A 20,968-nucleotide genomic window follows, 5' to 3' on the forward strand; every position below is an offset into this window, starting at 1 on the left:
ACAATGTTTTTAAAACATTGACTTATGCTTTTGAATGCCAATTTTTAAGCCCCATTGTTTCATGGCCATCAAGAATTAGAACTGATCTGAGTTGCAGGTTTTTTGAGAAATTATCTTACTTCAGTTATGGAAGTGGCACTGTATAATCTTAAAGTCAGAAGAAATAGCTAGAAGTCATGTTTTCCAGCTCTGTAGTTTTAGGTTAAGAAATTATTTCATTCAAACACTCTTGAATACCTGAGTGTGATCCACTATCTATCCACTTTTTTTGAAGTAATTTCCTACCTTAGAATAGAATATAGAGGGGAACCTGGGCGGCTCAGCAGGTTAAGCCTCTACCTTCGGCTCAGGTCATGATTTCGGGATCCTGGGATCGAGCCCCATGTCAGGCTCTCTGCTCTGCAGGGAGCCTGTTTCTACCTGCCTCTCTGCCTACTTGAGATCTCTTGTCTGTCAAATAAATAAATAAAATCTTAAAAAAAAAAAAAAAAAAAGAATAGACGATAGAGGGAGAGAACCATGGAGCCTTGAAATAAGGAAAGCCTCACCTCTGATGAGTTTTTTCCAAGAGGGCACCTACCAGTAGAAACACTTCAGTTCCCTAACCCTTTTGCCAAGCCTTCATGGGAGAATGCAGTAAAACCTAATTTAAATTTGTGTTTGTCTCTATTAGGGGTTTTTACCTTGTAGGTGCCACAGAACCTAGAGCTTCTCAGACATAATTCAGGTTCCACAGATGTTTGATTCAAATTTCACTGTTTTAAATAGGCTTTCATACTGCCAAGGGATATAATGCCAAAATTTAACACACTGCAAACTGCCCACCTGTTAATTTGAGGTTAAATCATCTCAGTGTAGATCTCAGAATTAATCTCCTCCTGCTATCTTTGTAATTGAAGCACATGTCCAAGATTTCAAGATGAGTCATTTTAAGACCACTGTAATTTGTATCTACTTTTCTGGATGGATCAGGATATTCTTGATAGTGTACAACCAAAAAGAACAAGAAACTGCCCCAAGGCTGTTTGTAGTTGTCCTAACTGCAACTGCTGTCCATAACCCCCAACTCTGAAAGTCTTCCAGCATATAAGAGCAGAGTCAAGTGTGCCTGGGTGGCTCAGTCAGCTGAATGTCTGCCTTTGGCTCAGGTCAGGATTCCAGGGTCTTGGGACTGAGTCCAGCATCAGGCTCCTCACTCAGCAGAGAGCCTGCTTCTCCCTCTGCCTGCTCCTCCCCTGCTTGTTCATTCTCTCTCTCTCTCTCTGACAAATAAATAAATAAAATCTTAATTAAAAAAAAAAAAAAAAGAGCAGAGCCAGGACTTTAGTGGCAGTGGGGCCATCATGGCACCATAACCAGACTCGTTTCTGTTGGTCTGCTGACTTGCTATTTATTAATTTAGCTACCCAATTTCCTTTTGATAAATTCCTTGTCTGCTAAAAACAAAACAACAAACCAGCCTCTTAAAAAAAAAATTACCTATACAGTTAATATTAAAATTCTGAACTTACAAATGCTTCCTAGAAAAATGCAAGTTTTCATCTACTTTATATGTTGGGGTTCTGTGACAGATTTTGCTTGAAAAAGACTCCAATACTTTTTAAAATTTAATTTGAAAATCACAGTATTGAATCCCCTCCCTGACTCCTATCTTAGCCTCCCTTCACCCATTTCTGTTGCAAGACTAACCACGTCATTCCTCCATCTAAAATCTTTTTTAAAACTTTTATCCAATAGGGAATCCTATAAAGTGAAGTTCAAATTATCTGCCAGACTACAAGTCCCTTCAAAATTTGGCACCCGGTAACAGGTACTTAACATTTGTTGAATGAGTCATTAAAAACTGTAAAATGTAGGGGTCCCTGGGTGGCTCAGTGGGTTAAAGCCTCTGCCTTCGGCTCAGGTCATGATCCCACGGTCCTGGGATGGATCCTGGGATGGAGCCCCGCATTGGGCTCTCTGCTCAGCAGGGAGCCTGCTTCTTCCTCTCTCTCTGCCTGCCTCTGCTTACTTGTGATCTGTCTGTCAAATAAATAAATAAATAAAAATCTTAAAAAAAAAAAAACCTGTAAAATGTAAAAACTAGCCACACTGTCCTACATCCCTCCCTTGAGTTTCAACAATAAGTTATTATGTGGTGCTTCCACATAATTATCTTTTACATGTAATGCTTTCCAGACACGTTATCTTATTTATGTACGATTTCTCCAAACAAAATGAGTGGAGGGTAAATAGGAAGAAATGCTTCTTTATAAAGCAGGTGTATATAAAATATTACCTCGGGTGGGGCTATGAAGTTTGAGAAAAGGTTTTCCTAAATCATAGATTGATAATGGGTAGCAGAGGATCATAAAGGTATATAACTAAAAAACTGGTCTAACATTGACAAGCTTAGGAAGGGAGGTAGAGGTGCGTATCTAGGCAATGCGCAGAGAGATGTGGGTCATTTTTAAAAAAACTTTTATTTTATTTTGTTTTTAAAATTTATAAACCTTTTTACTTTGAGCTATCTGGGGGCTTACCCTAAACAGTGAACATGACAGAGAACATCTAAACATGAAAGTGCTTCCCCACTTCACCAGCCAGTGCAAATCTGGGGACTTGGCTTTTAACTTGCTTCCCCAAAGACACCTTCTCAAGTGTCTCCTGAGCAAAAGCCATGTGAGGATCCCACTTGAGCCCAAGGCCTGGAAGAGACCTCTGGGTGTCAGTTCTGCTACTCACTACTGGGGTTACTTGTTTTAAGCCTTAATTTTCCTCAGACCCCTACTGATTAAGCTCCCCAATCCCCGCCCTCCCTCACCAACCCCCCACCCCCACCCCGCGGCGACCCAAAGTTAGTAACGACTACATGAGGTCACACTGACGATTTAATTACCTCCTCTGCTTCGCTGACCCTCACTCCCGCGGCCTCCCCTCGGGTTTCCCCCCTCCCCGCCCCGCAGCGGGAGACCTTGAGACCTCCGTGCGCACGCGCCACTGCGCCCCGGGGGCTCTCGCGCACTCGCGCGGCGCCCCCTGGGCGTCCCCGCCGCTCGCCCCGGGGTGCGGGCGCGCGCGCGCTCCGGCGGCCCCGCCCCCAGCGGCGCGCGCCCCACGGTCGCCGAGGGGCGGGGACGCGAGAGGCCGGCCATGGAGCCCCTGCGGAGGGCCCACGAGGCCGCGCTCCGGCTGCTGCTGTGCCGGCCCTGGGCCTCGGGCGCCGCCTCCCGCCCGAAGCCCCGCGCCTCGGAGGTGCTGACGCGGCACCTGCTGCAGCGGCGCCTGCCGCACTGGACCTCCTTCTGCGTGCCCTACAGCGCGGTCCGCAACGACCAGTTCGGCCTCTCGCACTTCAACTGGCCCGTGCAGGGCGCCAACTACCACGTCCTGCGTACCGGCTGCTTCCCCTTCATCAAATACCACTGCTCCAAGGCCCCCTGGCAGGACCTGGCCGGGCAGGATCGGTTCTTCACGGCGCTCAAGGTCGTCAACCTGGGTGAGTGGCCTGGGCCGGTGAAGGACGCCCCGCTGACAATGGGATCACTGTTTGCAAAGCACGCTGACAAACGTCGCTTGGAGGCCGAGACCCCGGCCCTAGGTTAGGCCACAGCAATGCCGGAGCCCTTCCTGGGCCCCGCGCAGGCTCGCCCGGGCGCACGGGCTCACCACGTTTCTCCCGGAGCTGTTGGGTTTCCCAGACCCTGCCTCCGCGTCCCATCCACTCTGGCCTTGGCACTGGTATTTGGGTCTCTGCCTCCCACCTCCCCATCCCTAACCCCTCGCGTAGGTGCTTGTCGCGGCTGAGCAGTTGCTACTGAGTCGTTCCCTGGAAAGTAGGGCTTTTATACCAGACCTGTATCGAGGGACCACAAGGCGTCACCCTTAGGGAGGGGGCATTCTTTCCATCCTCATCTACGGCAGCTCTTGACTGGGAAAACCCCAACATTGGGGAGTAAGAATGAGGGTGTAAAGAAACGACCCCACTGGAGAGTGGCTCTGAAGTTAAGAAATCTTACAGCATGGCAGGATTCGTTCCCATGACCATCATTTTCTTGGGTGCATTCATTATTATGAAAACTGCAACTACTTTCTGAGTTTCATTGTTTTCTTTATATGAAATCCCAGCAAGTACATTTTACTAAAAGCACTAAAGGTTTTCAACAGTCGTATCAGCTTCCTAAAGTCCTAGGCCTAAAAGGTACCAAAGCCTTCTGCCTCTTTAATATTTCTGTGTTTTCATGGTAATATTCTAATTCCGAGTGTATTTATTCTTGTTGGTTGCTTCTTTTCTTTTGGCTAATGATGGAAGAGGCATGAACATTGACATAGGTATATCGTTTGTATCTTTATCGAGAGGCCTCAAAATGTTTTGAGCCTATTAATAGGTAATATCACTTTGATCCAGATTTTAGTAATTCGAAATCTAGATGTGGGAGCTGAACCCTGTTACCCAATTGGTTTTTTAAAACCAGAGTTAAAGCTAAACCCCTGTGTACATGCACTGGTATTATATAATCTGATGGATCATTAAATTTAAATATGGTATTTATGTATTTTTGCTTATAATAATTCCCATATGTCAGTCATGGGATTCTTGAGCCATTGATCTACTGGGACTGCCCCTAGTTCAGTCCACCAAGGAGGAGATTATTTAGCAATGCATAATTCTTTGAAATTTTGTATATTTGGCTGATGGACTACATAGAACATGCCCACTAATTTTGAGGTTGGTTTGAAGCTGAAGGGTAAGTTCATTTGGAAGGTGTGATTCAAAACTATTTGGAAAGACTAGAGTGATAAATTGATTCAGGAAGAACTTTTACTGTTTTCAGAATCAGAAGCAGTCATTCATCCCAAACGTAAAGAGTAACAGGTTAACAGAAGAGTATAGTTGGAGGATAATAGCCAAATGCCTTTTAAAGAAAGTTTTTATTTAAAACTTAACACTTTTAATAACACCTTAATAATTAGCGGCTTCTTTTTTAAGAAAAATCCAGAGAAAATTAGAATACCCAGAACATTCTCACACAAAGAAGTGAAACACTTTGAGGAAAGAAACAACAGTTATAGTTTCTTTATGTGAAAGAGAACCCTGAAGACTGATTCAGTTGTCTTTTGGAAATTCTAAAAATCCTGCCTACATGGGAATAAGAGTTTTAAGTTAAACAAAAAGGAAAAGTTTCTGCTCATGCATGCTTTAATACAAATTGGCTTTTATTCCCTTTATCAAAGGGAATTTTTTTCCTGGACTTTTTAAACATTAGTGTATTTACCAATTTGGTAATGTTTATTTTGTACTTTTGTCTTAAGGTAGGGAATTAGATAATAGATTCTTTCCTATTCTGTGAGGTACAGTTGCCCCTCTGGATCATCTAGTTCCTATTCTATTAATAAAAATACTTAGGATTTTATTCCTCTTATTCTCTTCTAAATTAATAATTATCTGAGTAATCCATTTTTCCATTTTGTAAATAATAAAGATTTCTCTTTTACCATTTGTTCCTTTCTTCTCTGCCTTCCCATCAGTGAAAGCTGACATTTTACTGATGGTTTATCAGTCTGGGTATCCTGCTGGGAAGTAGATTGAGATTTAAGAAAAGCAACTTACCATTGGAATGAATGGGTAATCGGAGGCTTGCTAAGAAGTTCTAATTTTTTTTAAGTGCTTAATTTGACAGTGGTTTACCTACTGTTCAGCTGACTCAGAATGAATTATTATGCAAAGAACTGACTTTCATGTTCATTTTGATGTTATGTTTCAGTCTGGGAAAAATTTAATTTCTCATGGAATTTTATAGACTTCATAGCATATGTGCTATACATAAAGAAAATTATTTTTTTAATGTTTAAATTATATAAGTGGCAAATCTTCTCATTTTAGCCTGACTGCATTAAGTAGACTGCAGGAAAAAAAAATACAGAATTTCTGACTCCTGTATCACAACCCCATCCCCTATAAAACAGCATCAGTGATAGTGGTTCCTAGCTGTTTCTTAATAAGAGATAATGTAGTTATTATAAGCTAGTAATCTTTGGTGAGTTCTCCATTTTAGCTGAAAAAATACTGACCATTGATTTATGTGGTTTTTAAAACATGTCAGTATTTTAACTGAAAACTGATAAGCACTGTAAAACAAGATTTCAGTTTTACCAGCCATTCCTTAAATTTATATCATTAGCATTGGTTTAAAAGGCATATTTTATATATTTTACTGTCAGTATATTTAGAAATTAATAATTGTTTCTAGAACTCAGTTCTTCCTCCATTGGTTTTCAGGTTTCACATTGTGATACTGTATTTTTTTTTTTTAAGATTTTATTTATATATTTGACAGATCACAAGTAGGCAGAGAGGCAGGCACAGAGAGAGGAGGAAGCAGGCTCCCCACTGAGCAGAGAGCCTGATGCAGGGCTCGAACCCAGGACCCTGGGATCATGACCTGAGCCGAAGGCAGAGGCTTTAATCCACTGAGCCACCCAGGCGCCCCGTGATACTGTATTTTAAATTTATTTTTTATTTCAACTTAATCTTCATTCACTTCTGCCTGTTTTCTTGTCCACTTCCCTACCCATACTCCCTTTACTTTTTTTATCTTTTTGGTAAGTTGGTTTATGATGCTAGTTTTTGTGGGTTTTTTGGTGGCATTGCCTTGAAGCCTTTAGAGATTCTTTTGGGTGTTACCAAGGCAAAGAAGGCAATATACTGTCAAAGATTTCATGAGAGTTCCAGGGAACCCTAGGATAGTGACAAGCTGTGACCCAGTATATTCCTAAAAATAGAGGGGCCAGGCTGAATGGGCATTTTTGCCTGTTCCCATTGCCAGCTAGTGACGCTTCTCCTGATTATTCTCTGGCATCACAGTGGTTGGAATGCAGCTTCAGGGAAAAAGCACAAAGTAGTCCAATGCACTTACACACTCAAAATGAGCATAAATACAGCAAATATATTCTTGAGGAAAATTTTTTTTAATCTAGCAAAAGGATTAGTCATGAGCATATGGCTTCCCTATTAACTAGAAAGAGGGATTTTCCAAATGTACAGCTGTCCTTTTAAATTGTCATTTTTCTGTCCAATTCCTACACAAGAACAATAAAGCTAATATTTGTGTGGCACATACAATATATGCCTGTGGTTTTATACATGTTTTTAGTATGTTAATAGTCACTGATTTTAAATAAGTACCTTTAAAAAGATAGGAACCGTGAAAGTTTATTCTGTGGCCAGTATAGTATCATATGCATGAACGCTTAATCCATTATCTCTGGCTAGTATATGTTTGGTTTCCTGCATCACAAATGGCCACTGATCTCAACTGTAACAGCAAAATCTTATCAAATGGAAATACTCCAAAGAAGAAACATGTTGTTGGAGCCTACTGTATACCTATTTCAAATAGGTTAAAACAAGATTGTTTTCAAATCAGTTGTAAAAATACTCATGGGAATATTTCTCATAACTGTTATACTAAAATCTTCCTTAGAATTAGGGTTTGCCTCAGGTTTTGAAGACAGCTATTTGACCCAGTTTCTTTTAAGTTGTATAGAAAATTACTTTAGCCATCAGTGTTACTGTTTGATATAAAGCACGGTAAAGTCGTCCTAGTAATTTGAGCTCAAGGCCACTAATCTGGAGCATCTACAACTAAATTAATGAATATTCTGTTTGCTTATTTGTGAAAAGAATGTAGAATCACTTCATAATTACTTGGAAGTGATGAATTAGTGCTTAAAGTGCTTTGAATTAAAATTTAAACCAGCCTTATCTACAGTTTTAAAAATCTTATAGGCTCACATAGTTGCTCCCCTATTCCACAAACTGATGAAATTGAGCTCTTAGATAATTAGAATCAGTCTGTACTCCTATCTTTATATTTTCATAACTTTACAATTTGTTGACATTGCGGAAGAGTTGTCTGTGATTTATACCATTACAAATACATGGATGCATGATTAATTAATAAGCATTGATGTTCATAAATAACATATTCGTTTGTTTTCTAGGTATTCCAACCTTATTATATGGACTTGGCTCCTGGTTATTTGCTAGAATCACAGAGACTGTACAGACCAGTTATGGACCAGTAACAGTTTATTTTCTAAATAAAGAAGATGAAGGTGCCATGTATTGAAGGTGTGCCTTGGAGAACATAAATATCAATAGATTTTCTCTTGTGTGTATGTGCAATGTTTATTTTTGACCCTTTAAAATAAAACTTTTGCAAACACCTTTTTCTTTCTATGGTGTCGGATTCTTTAAGATGAATCATTGCCCTCAAGAGGCAAAGCTTTTCATATGTTGTTACATATTGCACACTCGGTTTAGCCAGTGGGAGCTACAGATGCATGAAGCATATACCAATTTTTTTCCTAGAATTGGGTTAAATTACAGATAAATGATGATTATAATATGTATATATTTTATAGTTAGGTCTTAGCAATTCAAATCGATTCTTTGAAGAGAAAATGGAGACACCCACACAAAGAAGGAAGGTAGAAAAAAATCTTTTATAGGACACTGGAAAAAGAAGTAGAGGATTTTAGGATATATGTGGAGGTAATACCATTGGCAATTCCAAAACTGATGGATTTTAACTGTAATCTGAAATCTAAACCATTCAGCTGCCAGGATTTTCAGTGGGTATGTCTTAAAGGCTTTGTTTTTTTGTTTTTTTGTTTTTTTTTTTTTAAAGATTTTATTTATTTATTTGACAGAGAGAAATCACAAGTAGATGGAGAGGCAGGCAGAGAGAGAGAGAGAGGGAAGCAGGCTCCCTGCCGAGCAGAGAGCCCGATGCGGGACTCGATCCCAGGACTCTGAGATCATGACCTGAGCCGAAGGCAGCGGCTTAACCCACTGAGCCACCCAGGCGCCCCTGTCTTAAAGGCTTTGTGCCATTTACTTGGATGAGAGGTCTAGATGTAATGTTGAAACTTCTTACTGCCTAAACATCCAATACTATACTACTTTCTAGAAAATAATGACTCTGGTTAATGTAAATGTACCAAGATGATGAAATTAAGACTTACTAAGAGTTAAAATAGCATGCTGATAAAGCTGTAAGAACAATTAAGATCTAGGAAGACTCAGAAGAATAAATTTGGTGTCTCTTTATAAAAGCAATTAGCTGAAATGGTACATATCCATACACTTCTTGGCGATGGGAAATGGGCCGAAATTTTAAAGACCTGATGGCAGTTTTGTGTTAAGATTTTATTAAGCTAATTGCATTTTTGAAAGGAAAGTCATTTAAAAAAATTTATCCTTGGGGGTAGTTACAAAATACCCAAACGAATGGTAAATTTTAGAAATTTAGAGTAATTTAGGGAGAACTAAGTAGAACTATTTAATTTCTAAACCAATGAGTGTTTAAGATTTATGATCTCTCCCATAATTACAAACATACATTATATATCATTTTATGTTAATATATTGCTGGTACTCTGCAGCATTCACACATTATTGTAGCAAAATATTTTAAAAAATACAATCTAACCAGCATTTAGGTGATTGCTTCTGGCAAATCAGTTGAGAAAGTGAGTGGCAGAGACTTGAGGTGAAAATAACAGAATAAAGTAATACAAACTAACTTCGTTAAAGGTAGTTGCTTTCATTGAGCTGCAGAGAGTGAGCTGTTCTTCAAATATATGTAGTGTTCACTTGTCTAAGAGCAATTCTAACACTTTAATCAAAGAAGTACCTATGCCAATATATTTAGTCCAGAAGAACATACTTGACACTAGTTAAATGAATGGTTTACACAGAGGAGATAGTGTTACATTAAGCTTCATTAATAATAAAACTTACTATTAGCATTTTGCAAGGAAGGCTAGAACTGATTTCCCCTGTAATGGGCAAAGTTAAATAACTATAGCTCATAAGTTTTAAGTCAAATACTGCTCATTCACTGCTGCTGGTCTTGTCAATACTTGCCGTAAAGGTTTGGTCCCAGCACAAAGCTGATAAAATGGTTTTTAATTACCAGACTATAAATACAGCTTTTCAGTAGAGCTGCACTTCTTTTCACACTGGCCTGTTTGATTTCTGATAATTTGTACTGCTGACTCTGCTTACCTGTTTTTCAATAGCTACAGTCAGTGTGACTTCTTATCCATATGGTGATAGGTAGTCTCCTTGGAGAAGATCTTTGACAAACTACCCTATTGATCTTTGTAATTCTCTGCTGCTTGCAGCATTAAATAGAGCCTTGATTTCTTCTCTGTGCACTCGCTGTGTAACAATTAAGCAAATGTAATATTTTCTTGTATTACATGAAAATCAATAGACCTTTTGCTCTCATGGAGTTGATCATAGTGAAGGATGAACTCAACGATGGCTAAGCATGGTTCAAATATTAAAATATCATTCCTTGGATTTATTGAGCCTTAACAGTGAAACTTTTAGTCCAAAAATGCTCCCCATTGAACAGTAATGGTTTGAGTTTTCCCTTTAAAGTTGAATACAACATGGAAGCATTGTAGCCTAATGGGGATAAAATATAAATGCTAGGGGTCAGGTGATTAATTCTATTTTTAGTGTTAGTCCTGCATTACTTTTCGACTTCAAGCTAATAACTCTACTCCTTTGTGTCTTAGTTTTTTCTACCTGTAATCTGAGAACGAAACAAGAAACCTTTCTACTTTCAAATGTATGATAAATATGCTTGTAAGCAAATGTCAGTTTCATTTCAGTAAAAGCTGGTTTTGTAAAGGACTTCCTTAATGAAAGTATTTTAAAAATAAGGGAGAGGAAGAAAGGAAGAGACAAACTGAGGCATTGTACGTGTGCCTGGGTGAGAGTGGATTATGCCTCTTGTGGTAGGCAGGGTTCTGAGTTGACCCTCCCATTCTGGGTATAAGGAATATTCTTTTTTCTTTTTTTTTTTTAATTTAATTTTTTTTCAGTGTTCCGAAATTCATTGTTTATGCACCTCATCCAGGAATATTCTTAGTTGATGAAACAATCAAAAACAGCTTTTCGGGCACCTGGGTGGCTCAGTGGGTTAAGCCGCTGCCTTTGGTTCAGGTCATGATCTCAGGGTCCTGAGATCGAGTCCCGAATCGGGCTCTCTGCTCAGCAGGGAGCCTGCTTCCTCCTCTCTCTCTCTCTCTGCCGGCCTCTCTGCCTACTTGTGATCTCTCTCTGTCAAATAAATAAAATCTTTAAAAAAAAAAAAAACCAGCTTTTCTACCAATGCTTTTTTGATGGGATTTTGTCTTTTAAAAAATCCAGGCCAAACTATTTTTTTAAAATTTATTTTCAGTGTAACAGTATTCATTGTTTTTGCACCACACCCAGTGCTCCATGCAATCCGTGCCCTCTCTAATACCCACCACCTGGTTCCCCCAACCTCCCACCGCCCCACCGCCCCTTCAAACTCCTCAGATTGTTTTTCAGAGTCCAGAGTGTCTCATGGTTCACCTCCCCTTCCAATTTCCCTCAACTCCCTTCTCCTCTCTAACTCCCCTTGTCCTCCAAACTTTTTTTTTTTAAGATTTTATTTATTTATTTGACAGACAGAGATCACAAGTAGGCAGAGAGGCAGGTAGAGAGAGAGGAGGAAGCAGGCTCCCTGAGCAGAGAGCCTGATGCGGGGCTGGATCCCAGGATCCTGGGATCATGACCCCAGCCGAAGGCAGAGGCTTTAACCCACTGAGCCACCCAGGCGCCCCTCCTCCAAACTATTTTTTAATGAAGATGAGTATTAGTATAAAATTTTACAAATATTCTATTGATTGTTATTTCTACACAAATCAATTATCAAGTACTGGAAGAAATTTTTGGTCAAAATGTTTAGTTTCTGCTTGAACTATAAACAGCCATAAAGATACAGTAAGAACTGGGGGCATGAAAGAGGTGGCTAATAAAAAAAAAAATCCCTAGTTTCTCAGTCCTAATGTCTTTTTCTTTTTTTTAAGATTTTATTTATTTATTTGACAGATAGGGATAACAAGTAGGCACAGAGGCAGACAGAGAGAGGAGGAAGCAGGCTCCCTGCTGAGGAGAGAGCTGGATGTGGGGCTCCATCCCAGGACCTTGAGATCATGACCTAAGCCAAAGGCAGAGGCTTTAACCCACTGAGCCACCCAGGTGCCCCAGTCCTAATGTCTTAACATAGCAAAATGACAAGTAGTTATTTCTTTTATCAAACATACTTGGTCACTGATACTTTGCTAATTGTTGACTTCAGTAAAAAATTGAAACACTTGTAATTATTAAAAACCATACATATTTCTTTTGCAATGTACATTTTATTTCTTGTCATATTTATATTCACTCAAAACTATAAGCAAGAACGTCTGTAATGCTTCACGAAATAGCTCTTAATTCTGTTAAAGAATGAATGATGTTGAAATGGGTGGGGTGACATTAAGACACGGATCTTGGTTTCATTTCATTTAAAAGCTAATGCAGATAACAGAAACCTTATCCTAAAGCCAGTAGATCGGGTATCCACTTTTTTTTCAGCACTTACCGTTCAAACGATAATGATGTTTGAGGGCATCTTAACCTAAACAAGTACTTAGCATTACATCTCACCTGGGTCAACAGTCTAGGGTATCAAAGTTAAACTGTGTTACTGTAAATTAATGGAAAATGTAACTGCACTTTGCTGAAAGATCAATGTCCAATAAAGGCTGCACAATCAAATCTTGTTGCAATGATTGAGGTCTTTAATTGCCTTTCAAAGATAAGGTGGTAATCAACACAGCTTTAACTGATTTTTTTACTAGTTCAATTACATGCTAATGACTAGTGCCAAGTCAGAATCTTTAACTACTTATACTTATTAAATCTTATGTTAGTAATGAAAAATTACTTTAGCTACACGATCGATAGAACACAAATCTTAATTACTATATTTCACTTTTATACTATTTTATATGCTTGACAAATGTTTCACAAGAGTTTTCCCAACAGTACGAAGTGTTATTAGTAGTGACCATGGTCCACAGAGTATTTTTGTAATATAAATTAGAGAAGAGTTGTTGAGAAAAATTTTTTTCTTTTAATGAAAATGTGGCTAAAATAGTTCCCACTGACACAAATTTGGCCATCCAACTACTTCTCAGAATTCTGTTCTGCTAATTGAGAATATATTTAGTACAACTGGGATAAAATAAATTCAGATTGTTTTTAGTGTGTTTCTGAAAGTTCACTTAGTTTTCTAGTAAAGAAATTGATTTTGTGTAGAGCCTGCTATAATTCTCCTATTTGGGGAAAGGATAAGTTAGTAAAGGAAATGGAAAATGAAAAAAATAACTTGGACTTCATCAAAATTAAAAACTTTTGTGCTTCAAAGGATACTATCAAGAAAATGAAAAACCAGCTGATGGCATAAGAGGAAAATATTTGCAAATCATGTATCTGATAGGGGACTTGTAGCTAGAATAATAAAGAACATTTATAACTCAAAAACATAACTGAAAAATATAAACAGGTATTTCTCCAAATAAGTAATACAAATTTTTGCTACGAAGCACATGAAAAGATGTTCAACATTAACTGTTAGATCACAATGAGAGACTACTTTGTACCTCCTAGGACAGCTATAATCACAAAGACAGATGATACCAAATATTGCCAAGGATGTGGAGAAATTGGAACCCTCATATGTTATCAGTGGGAGTGTAAAATGATACAACAACTTTGGGAAAGTTTGTTCTTCAAAATATTGAGCATTAACTGACCATATGACCCAGCAATTCTATTCCTAGGTATATACTGTAGAGAATTGAAAACATATGGCCACACAAAAATTTGTACAAAAATGTTCATAGCAACATTTTTCATTCTACCTCAAAACTGATAGCCACTAATTGATGAATGAATCAATAAAATGTGGCAAGTTCACACAATGGAATATTAGTAAAAAAAAGGAATGATAGGCCCGTAAACACGACAGCATTGACAAAGCTTGAGAACATCATGTTAAGTGAAAGAAGCCAGAAGTATGACCTGGTTTCATTTATACGAAATGTCCAGAACAGGCAAATCTACAGAGCCAAAGTGAATTAGTGATTGTCTAGGGATGGGGAGGTTGGGAGAAAATGGGCAGTGACTGGTCATGGGTATGGGATTTCTTTTTGGGGTGATGAAACTGTTCTAAATAGGGTTGTGGTGATGGTTGCATAACCCTGAGAACTCAAACCACTGAATGGTATATTCTAAAAGGAGGACTATGCGGCATGTAAATTACCTCTGGATGAAACTGTTAAAAAATTAGTCACAGGGAGGGGGGAAATGGGCAGTTAGTATTTAATGTGGTATGGTTTCAATTTTGCAAGATGAACACAGGTCTGGAGACCGTTGGTACCAATGGTTGCACAATGATGTGAATGATAACCTGACTGTATCTGATACCACTGAACTGTACACTTAAAAAAGTTTAACATGGTGCAGTGCCTGGGTGGTTCAGCCGGTCGAGTGTAGGTCTTGGTTTAGGCTCAGGTCTTGATCTCCAGTCATGGGATCCAGTCCTGTGGCCGGCTCTCTTCAGCACTGGGTCTGCTTGAGATTCTCTCCCCTACCCTCTCTCTCCCTCACTGCTTCTCCCCAAGCATGCGCTCCCTCTCTCTCTCTCTCGAATAAATAAAATCTTTTTTAAAAAAAATGATTAACAGGGTAAATTATGTATGATATGTATTTTACTACAAATAAAAACAATTTTTGAAATTTAGTAAAGGATTTAATGTTACTGTAATGAAATACAACTGATTGTATGATTTCTATAGAAAGTAACGGAATTTAGAAAAATTACAGGTTAAAAGAGGTAAAACATGTTAATATCATTTTATACATTGCAGTCTAAGAATTTAAAAAATTTTAATTATGAAGCCTAGTTTTAATTAAGCAGATGAAATCTCATTTGGGATCATTTTTAGTAGCATTAAGGATATACTTTTATATCTTTATTATATACTTGTATTCCAAAACTAATACAATGTTGTAGGTCAATTATTCTTCAACATAAAAATGCACACACACATGCATAAAGAGATGTGTTGTTTTAAAAAGATGTACTTGGTTTGAGATTATTTAAGATAAGACCAAAGAAAAGCATTAAAATGTTAGTAAATGAAAATATCCTGTTTTAGATCCTAGTTGCTGGGTGAAGAATATTAGCTACTACGAGTATGAGGTGTTATATAGTATTGCTTATAGCTATTTTAGTTGCACTTATATCATTTTAAATACAGTTTATGAACATTGTACTACTCCATTATATTATTAATTTATCTTCAGTGATATTTATAGTATCAATTTAAAAGCAATAAAACTTCATGAAAAGTAGCTTAAACACAAGCATTTTGATAAACAAAAGCTTCCAGATTTTAAAAGCAAATCATGGAAGCTGTACTTCTTAGGGAGGATTTGAAGTTTTTGTATTGTTGTTGATGATAGAATTATGAACCTTATAAACTCAGTATTTTTTAGTTAACCTAAATACATAAATCTATTTGAATTCATCTTATGAAAAGAGATATGTCATTAGATATATGATCATTATATGCTTTAGTGATTCATGGACCTTGTTACATACATGCTTTGTAATGTATGAATTATTTAGTAAGAAAAATCACAATAATTTTGTTGTTACTCAAAAATTTATGGGTTGGCAGAAACAATTATGCAGCCCCTGAAGCTGGAATGTTAAGGTAACATCATTAACACTACGTAGTATGATTTTTTTAGTAGTTGCTTGACATAACCTTTACTGCTTCTGCTAGAATATATCAGTAATTTTATAACAATCTGTCTGTAAACAGCACATTGAATTTATTAACCACAAAATGATTCATTTTACTCTATTTTCATACAAGTGCGTAATTTAAAATCAGACCTAAAAAAGTTGTCTACCCAAACCCTAAAGGAAGAATAAAAAAATACAAAATGAAAATCAATATTCCAATAAATAGATTTAAAAAATTTTAAAGTTTAACTCCATTTAATAAAAGTGGATATTTCTACTTTAAAATATTTCTACTTTAAAAAAATGAATGTGTTTAAGAAGTGAGTGAAAATTCATAAAGATAGGAGATTATCTCATAAGCTTTCTTTATGCATGATATTAAGTTCCTTGCTGTGAGATGAAGCCAAAATTGTAGTTTCTTATGCTTTCAAATCTCCAAATACCTAAAATGAAGGAACCAAGAATTTTAAAGTTGGAATAAAAATCTAAGTAGTGTCACCTAATTTTAGATTACATTTAAAAATCACCAGTCATCCATTTATCTTCCATACACTTTTGCATTGACCACACTGAAGGCAAATTTTAGTAATTTTACTTGTCAAAAACGCCTAGTAGTTCTGAATCTACGTACGGGGTCCATTCAAGCCATAATGAAAAAAAAAACCCAAAAAACAGTTTCTGTACACAGCTGGATGAGAACTACATCTTACTAATTTTTTATTTGCTGTATTTATCATATAATGAAGACTCTGTGGAATGAATGTGTGATATTCAAGACTAAAAAGAAAACATGTCTTCATCTTTAAGAGCTTCAAAAAAAGGATACATACCTGGAGATCATATGAATTATTTGCAAGAAAAGCAACAAGTTATAAAATACCTCACATGTAATGAATTAACGTACACTGTTCTATGTATACTAAAAAACAAAATGTGAGATATATTTTGTTTGTCAATATAAAGAAAACAATATAGATATGTTTAAACAATAAAAAGAGAGAAGTAATGCGGCTTAAATGATTTGTAGGAACACCAGCCTACTCTCTCTAAAGGAATATGGAGGGGCGCCTGGGTGGCTCAGTCAGTTAAGCATCTGCTTTTGGCTCAGGTCATGATCTCAGGGTCCTGGGATCCAGCTCTGCATCGGGCTCTCTGCTCAGCAGGGAGTCTGCTTCTCCCTCTGTTGCTGCCCCTGCTTATGTTCTCTCTTTGTCAAATAAATAAATAAGATCTTTTTTTAAAAGTAAAGGAAAATGTATTATGTAGAAATTCCAACTAATGACATTTTAAATTAATAAATTAATTCATTTAGAGCATCTACAATCTATAGTACCTGGCACATAGTGGTGCTCCACAAACATCTGTTGAACTGTCATTTCCACTCCTGCATGAGTGCTGGAATTGTTCCCACTGTTATTTTCTCTTCCTGCGGAAACAGGGTAGAGTAGACTTTCCTGTCACACTTTTAGGGGTTTAATCTGTGCTCATTTTTGTTCATGCCTTTTTACATTCTTCTGTTTAAAAACTTCTGAGCAGGGAGCCCAATGCAGGACTTGATCCCAGGACCCAGAGATCACGACCTAAGCCAAAGGCAGACACTTAACTGACTGAGCCACCCAGGCACCTGTGAAATAATTTCAGATTTATAAAAAAATTGCAAAGGTATTACAGAGTTCCTACATGTCCTCACGTAGATTTCCCTAATGTTAGCCCCTTACATAAAACTTAGTTGTTAAAACTAAGAAGTCAAAGAAGCCAACATTGTGTATCATTACTAACTGAAGTGCACAGTACACTAGTTTTTCATTATTGTTCTTTTCCTGTTTCTGGATTCCGCTGAGGAATCCAGTCATCATGTCTTCTTTGTTTTCTCAGGTTTGTGACAGTGACTTTTTTGTGTGTGTATTTTATGACTTTGATAGTTTTTCTTTAAGATTTTATTTATTGTTTTGTTTATGTATTTATTTATTTATTTGACAGAGAGAGATCACAAGTAGGCAGAGGCAGGCAGAGAGAGAGAGGGGGAAGCAGGCTCCCCGCAGAGCAGAGAGCCCGATGTGGAGCTCAATCCCAGGACCCTGAGATCAAAACCTAAGCCGAAGGCAGAGGTTTAACCCACTGAGCCACCCAGGTGCCATGAGAGTTGTTTTTTAAAAAAGGATTTTATTTATTTATTTGAGAGAAAGAGTGAGAGAGCACGAGGTGGGGGAGGGTCACAGGGAGAAGAGACTCCCCACCAACTAGGGAGGCTGACATGGGGCTCGATACTGGGACTCAGGGATTATGACCTGAGCCAAAGGCAGACACCCAACTGACTAAGCCACCCAGGTGCCCCAACCTTGACAGTTTTAAGGGCTTGTCAGGTACTTTGTAGAATGTCCCTCAATTTGGGTTTGTCTGATGTTTTTCTCATGATTAGGTTGGGTCTGAGTTTTGGGGGAAGACCCTGGAGGTCAATTGCCCTTCTGACTGCCTCTTATTAGAGAGCACATGATACCAACATGACTTATTACTGGGGATGTTAAGCTTGATCACTTGGTTAGAATGGTGTCTGCTAGGTTTCTCCCCTGGAGAGTTCCTGTTTTCATCCTCTGTTCTCATCATATTCTATTATTTATTTATTTTTATTTTTTAGGGCGAGAGCGTGTGCATGTGCACGTGAGGGGAATGGGAGAGAGAGAATCTTCAGCAGCCTCCACCCTCAGCACTGAGCCCAGGATGGGGCTTGATCTCATGCCTCTGAGATGATCTGAGCTGAAAGTAGGAGTGGGACGCTTAACCGACTGAGCCACCAAGGCGCTCCATGTCATATTCTTTTAAACCAAAATTGGCCCACAGTAGGCCCTGAAGGAGATAAGTGGAATTCTCAAGCAGAGGAGGGGATCAATATTTGCTATAAAATGTGTGGTTCATTCGAAGTCCGTAATGATGGTCATGGTGGCAAAACAAAGGAGTAAGTGAGGTTTAAGACAGCAAAGAAATGCACACGGAAGGTGCATTCCTATTATGCAATTCACCTTGCCTTCAAAATACATTCATTCACTCAACAGATGTCATTAAAGTGCCTACTATGTGCCAGCTACTATTTTAAGTGCTAGGGACATGGCAGCGAATATAGACACACACAGTTCCCCTCCCTCATTACCTTATAATTTATGGAGAAGCAGACAAATGAATGAAACCCATGATATGTTAGATAGTGATCAGTGCTAGGATCTTGTATCTATGGGTGGAGTGGGTTTGGGGCTGGTTTGTAATCTCCACAGTATGTGCTAAAGGAAGGCTGCAGCTAGAAGGGGACATTTAGGTCGAGACCTACAGACTGCGCTCTTCTGGGGAGGGTGTCTATAGGCATTCAGAATGGTCCAGTGTTTGACATACTGTCACAGGCTGTCCTACAATACAGCCTCCTACAAAAGTAGGCTGTCCTGAACCCCTGGTAATAGAATCATTTACAACAAGGTTGGGAAAGCACCAAAATCCATGTAGCATATGCCCAAGCTGACTTGAGGATTTCGTATTGTGACACCTAAAGTTCTCCTTGTCTAAAAGAGAAAAACATGTCAGCAGAGTCTATGGTGCTTCCCTGTCTGCTAAGAGTGTTCGAGAAAGGGTCAAGCTTGCTTTCCTTACCAAGGAGCAGAAAATCATTGTGAAAGTGTTGAAGGCACAAGCACAGAGTCAGCTAAATATTTTTTTTAAAAAGCTGTTCTTGGTAATAAAACAACACCAAGATCAAAAAAGATGTGCAGAATGTGAGGCAGTGAGCCACCTGGATACCAGGGCTAAGAGCAATCCACGCAGGGGGAATGGCAAATGCAAAGGCCCTGAGGTGGAATGCCTGAGGTGTTCAAGGAACAGTGAGAAGGAGACTGGTATGAATGAGGGGAGTGGTAGGAGATGAGGTTTGAGGGTCCAGAAAGGGAGCAGAATGTGTAGGGACTTCAGTTTTTACCCTGCACAAGTTAGGAAGCCATCTAGAGAATTTTAACCAAAGGAGTGACTCGATCTAACCTGGGCAACTGGATTGAGAATAGAGTAGTGGCAAAGGTGGAAACAAAAGGTTAGCAGATATGTGCGATGCACGTTTGGACTGGGGTAGCAGCTGTGAAGTGGTAGGAAGCGGTCAGGTTAAGAATTCAAGATTGAGAGCAAGGTAAAAGATGAAAGAAAACCTCTGTGATTTACAATAGCAAAATGTATTACCATCATTAAAAAAAATCACTTTACAAAAACAACCATAAATAACCTGCTTTAAAACTGGGCAAAGAGGGAACCCCAGGTGGTGCAGTTAAGTGTCCAACTCTTGGTTTTGGCTGGGGTCATGATCTCAGGGCTGTTTGACAGAGCCCTGTGCTGGGTTCTGTGCTCAGTACTCAGCATAGACTCTGCTTGAAATTCTCTCTCCCTTTCCCTCTGTCCCTCCTACTCATGATCTTTCTCTCTCAAACAAATAAATATATATATATTTTTTTAATGGGCAAAGAGGGGCACCTGGGTGGCTCAGTGGGTTAAGCCTCTGCCTTTGGCTCAGGTCATGATCTCAGGTTTCTGGGATTGAGCCCCAAATCTGGTTCTCTGCTCAGCAGGGAGCCTGCTTCCTCCTCTCTCTCTGCCTGCCTCTCTGTCTACTTGTGATCACTGTCTGTCAAATAAATAATTAAAAAATCTTTTTTAAAAAATGGGCAAATGAATTAAATAGATAGTTCCCCAAAGAAGATATATAAGTGGCCAACAGGCATATGAGAAGATGCTCAGCATCTCTAATGACTAGGGAAATGCACATTGAAACTCCAGGGAGATACCACCTAACATCCAAAAGGACAGCTAACATCAAAAATACAGAAAATAACAAGTGTTGGTGAAGACGTGGAGGTATTGGGACCTTCGTGCACTGCTGGTGGGAGTGTAAAATGGTGCAGTCATTGTGGAAAACAGTATGGTGGTTCCTTAAAACATTAAAAAGGGAATTACTATAGGACCAGCATTGACACTTCTGGGTATATACCTATCCAGAAAAATTCAAAGTACAAATTGAGTTGGTTTTCCCCCATAGTACTATGAATTAAAAAGCCGTTTAACAAATGATAGGTTCATAGAAAATCTCTAGTTTCATGGTCTATTTTCTCAAAGAACAGGAAATGAACTTTCAATGAAAGGTACAAGGGGGCCTTCCGCACACTGTTTACTTTTCAGGGGACTAAGGGCAATTACAGAATATCAGAATATCTGGAGCATCTGATTAAGTGAATTTCTACCTAAGTTATTAATCTACAATAACTCAAAAGAGATAA

General features: G+C 38.6%; 1 protein-coding gene and 1 pseudogene across 1 annotated transcript; both read left to right on the top strand.

Annotated features, from left to right (window-relative positions):
• Nucleotides 1–3,087: 3,087 nt before the first annotated feature.
• C7H15orf61 (chromosome 7 C15orf61 homolog) lies at nt 3,088–8,209 on the top strand. Its single transcript, XM_059180904.1, has 2 exons — nt 3,088–3,478; nt 7,984–8,209. Exons 1-2 carry the CDS (start codon nt 3,133–3,135, stop codon nt 8,109–8,111), a joined length of 474 nt encoding a protein of 157 aa, XP_059036887.1. The 5' UTR covers nt 3,088–3,132; the 3' UTR covers nt 8,112–8,209.
• A 10,825-nt stretch (nt 8,210–19,034) lies between these two features.
• Nucleotides 19,035–19,578, top strand: LOC131837107 (large ribosomal subunit protein eL34-like; annotated as a pseudogene).
• The last annotated feature ends 1,390 nt before the right edge of the window (nt 19,579–20,968 follow it).

The sequence above is a fragment of the Mustela lutreola genome, chromosome 7 (genome assembly GCF_030435805.1).
Source record: "Mustela lutreola isolate mMusLut2 chromosome 7, mMusLut2.pri, whole genome shotgun sequence".
Classification (NCBI taxonomy): Eukaryota; Metazoa; Chordata; class Mammalia; order Carnivora; family Mustelidae; genus Mustela; species Mustela lutreola.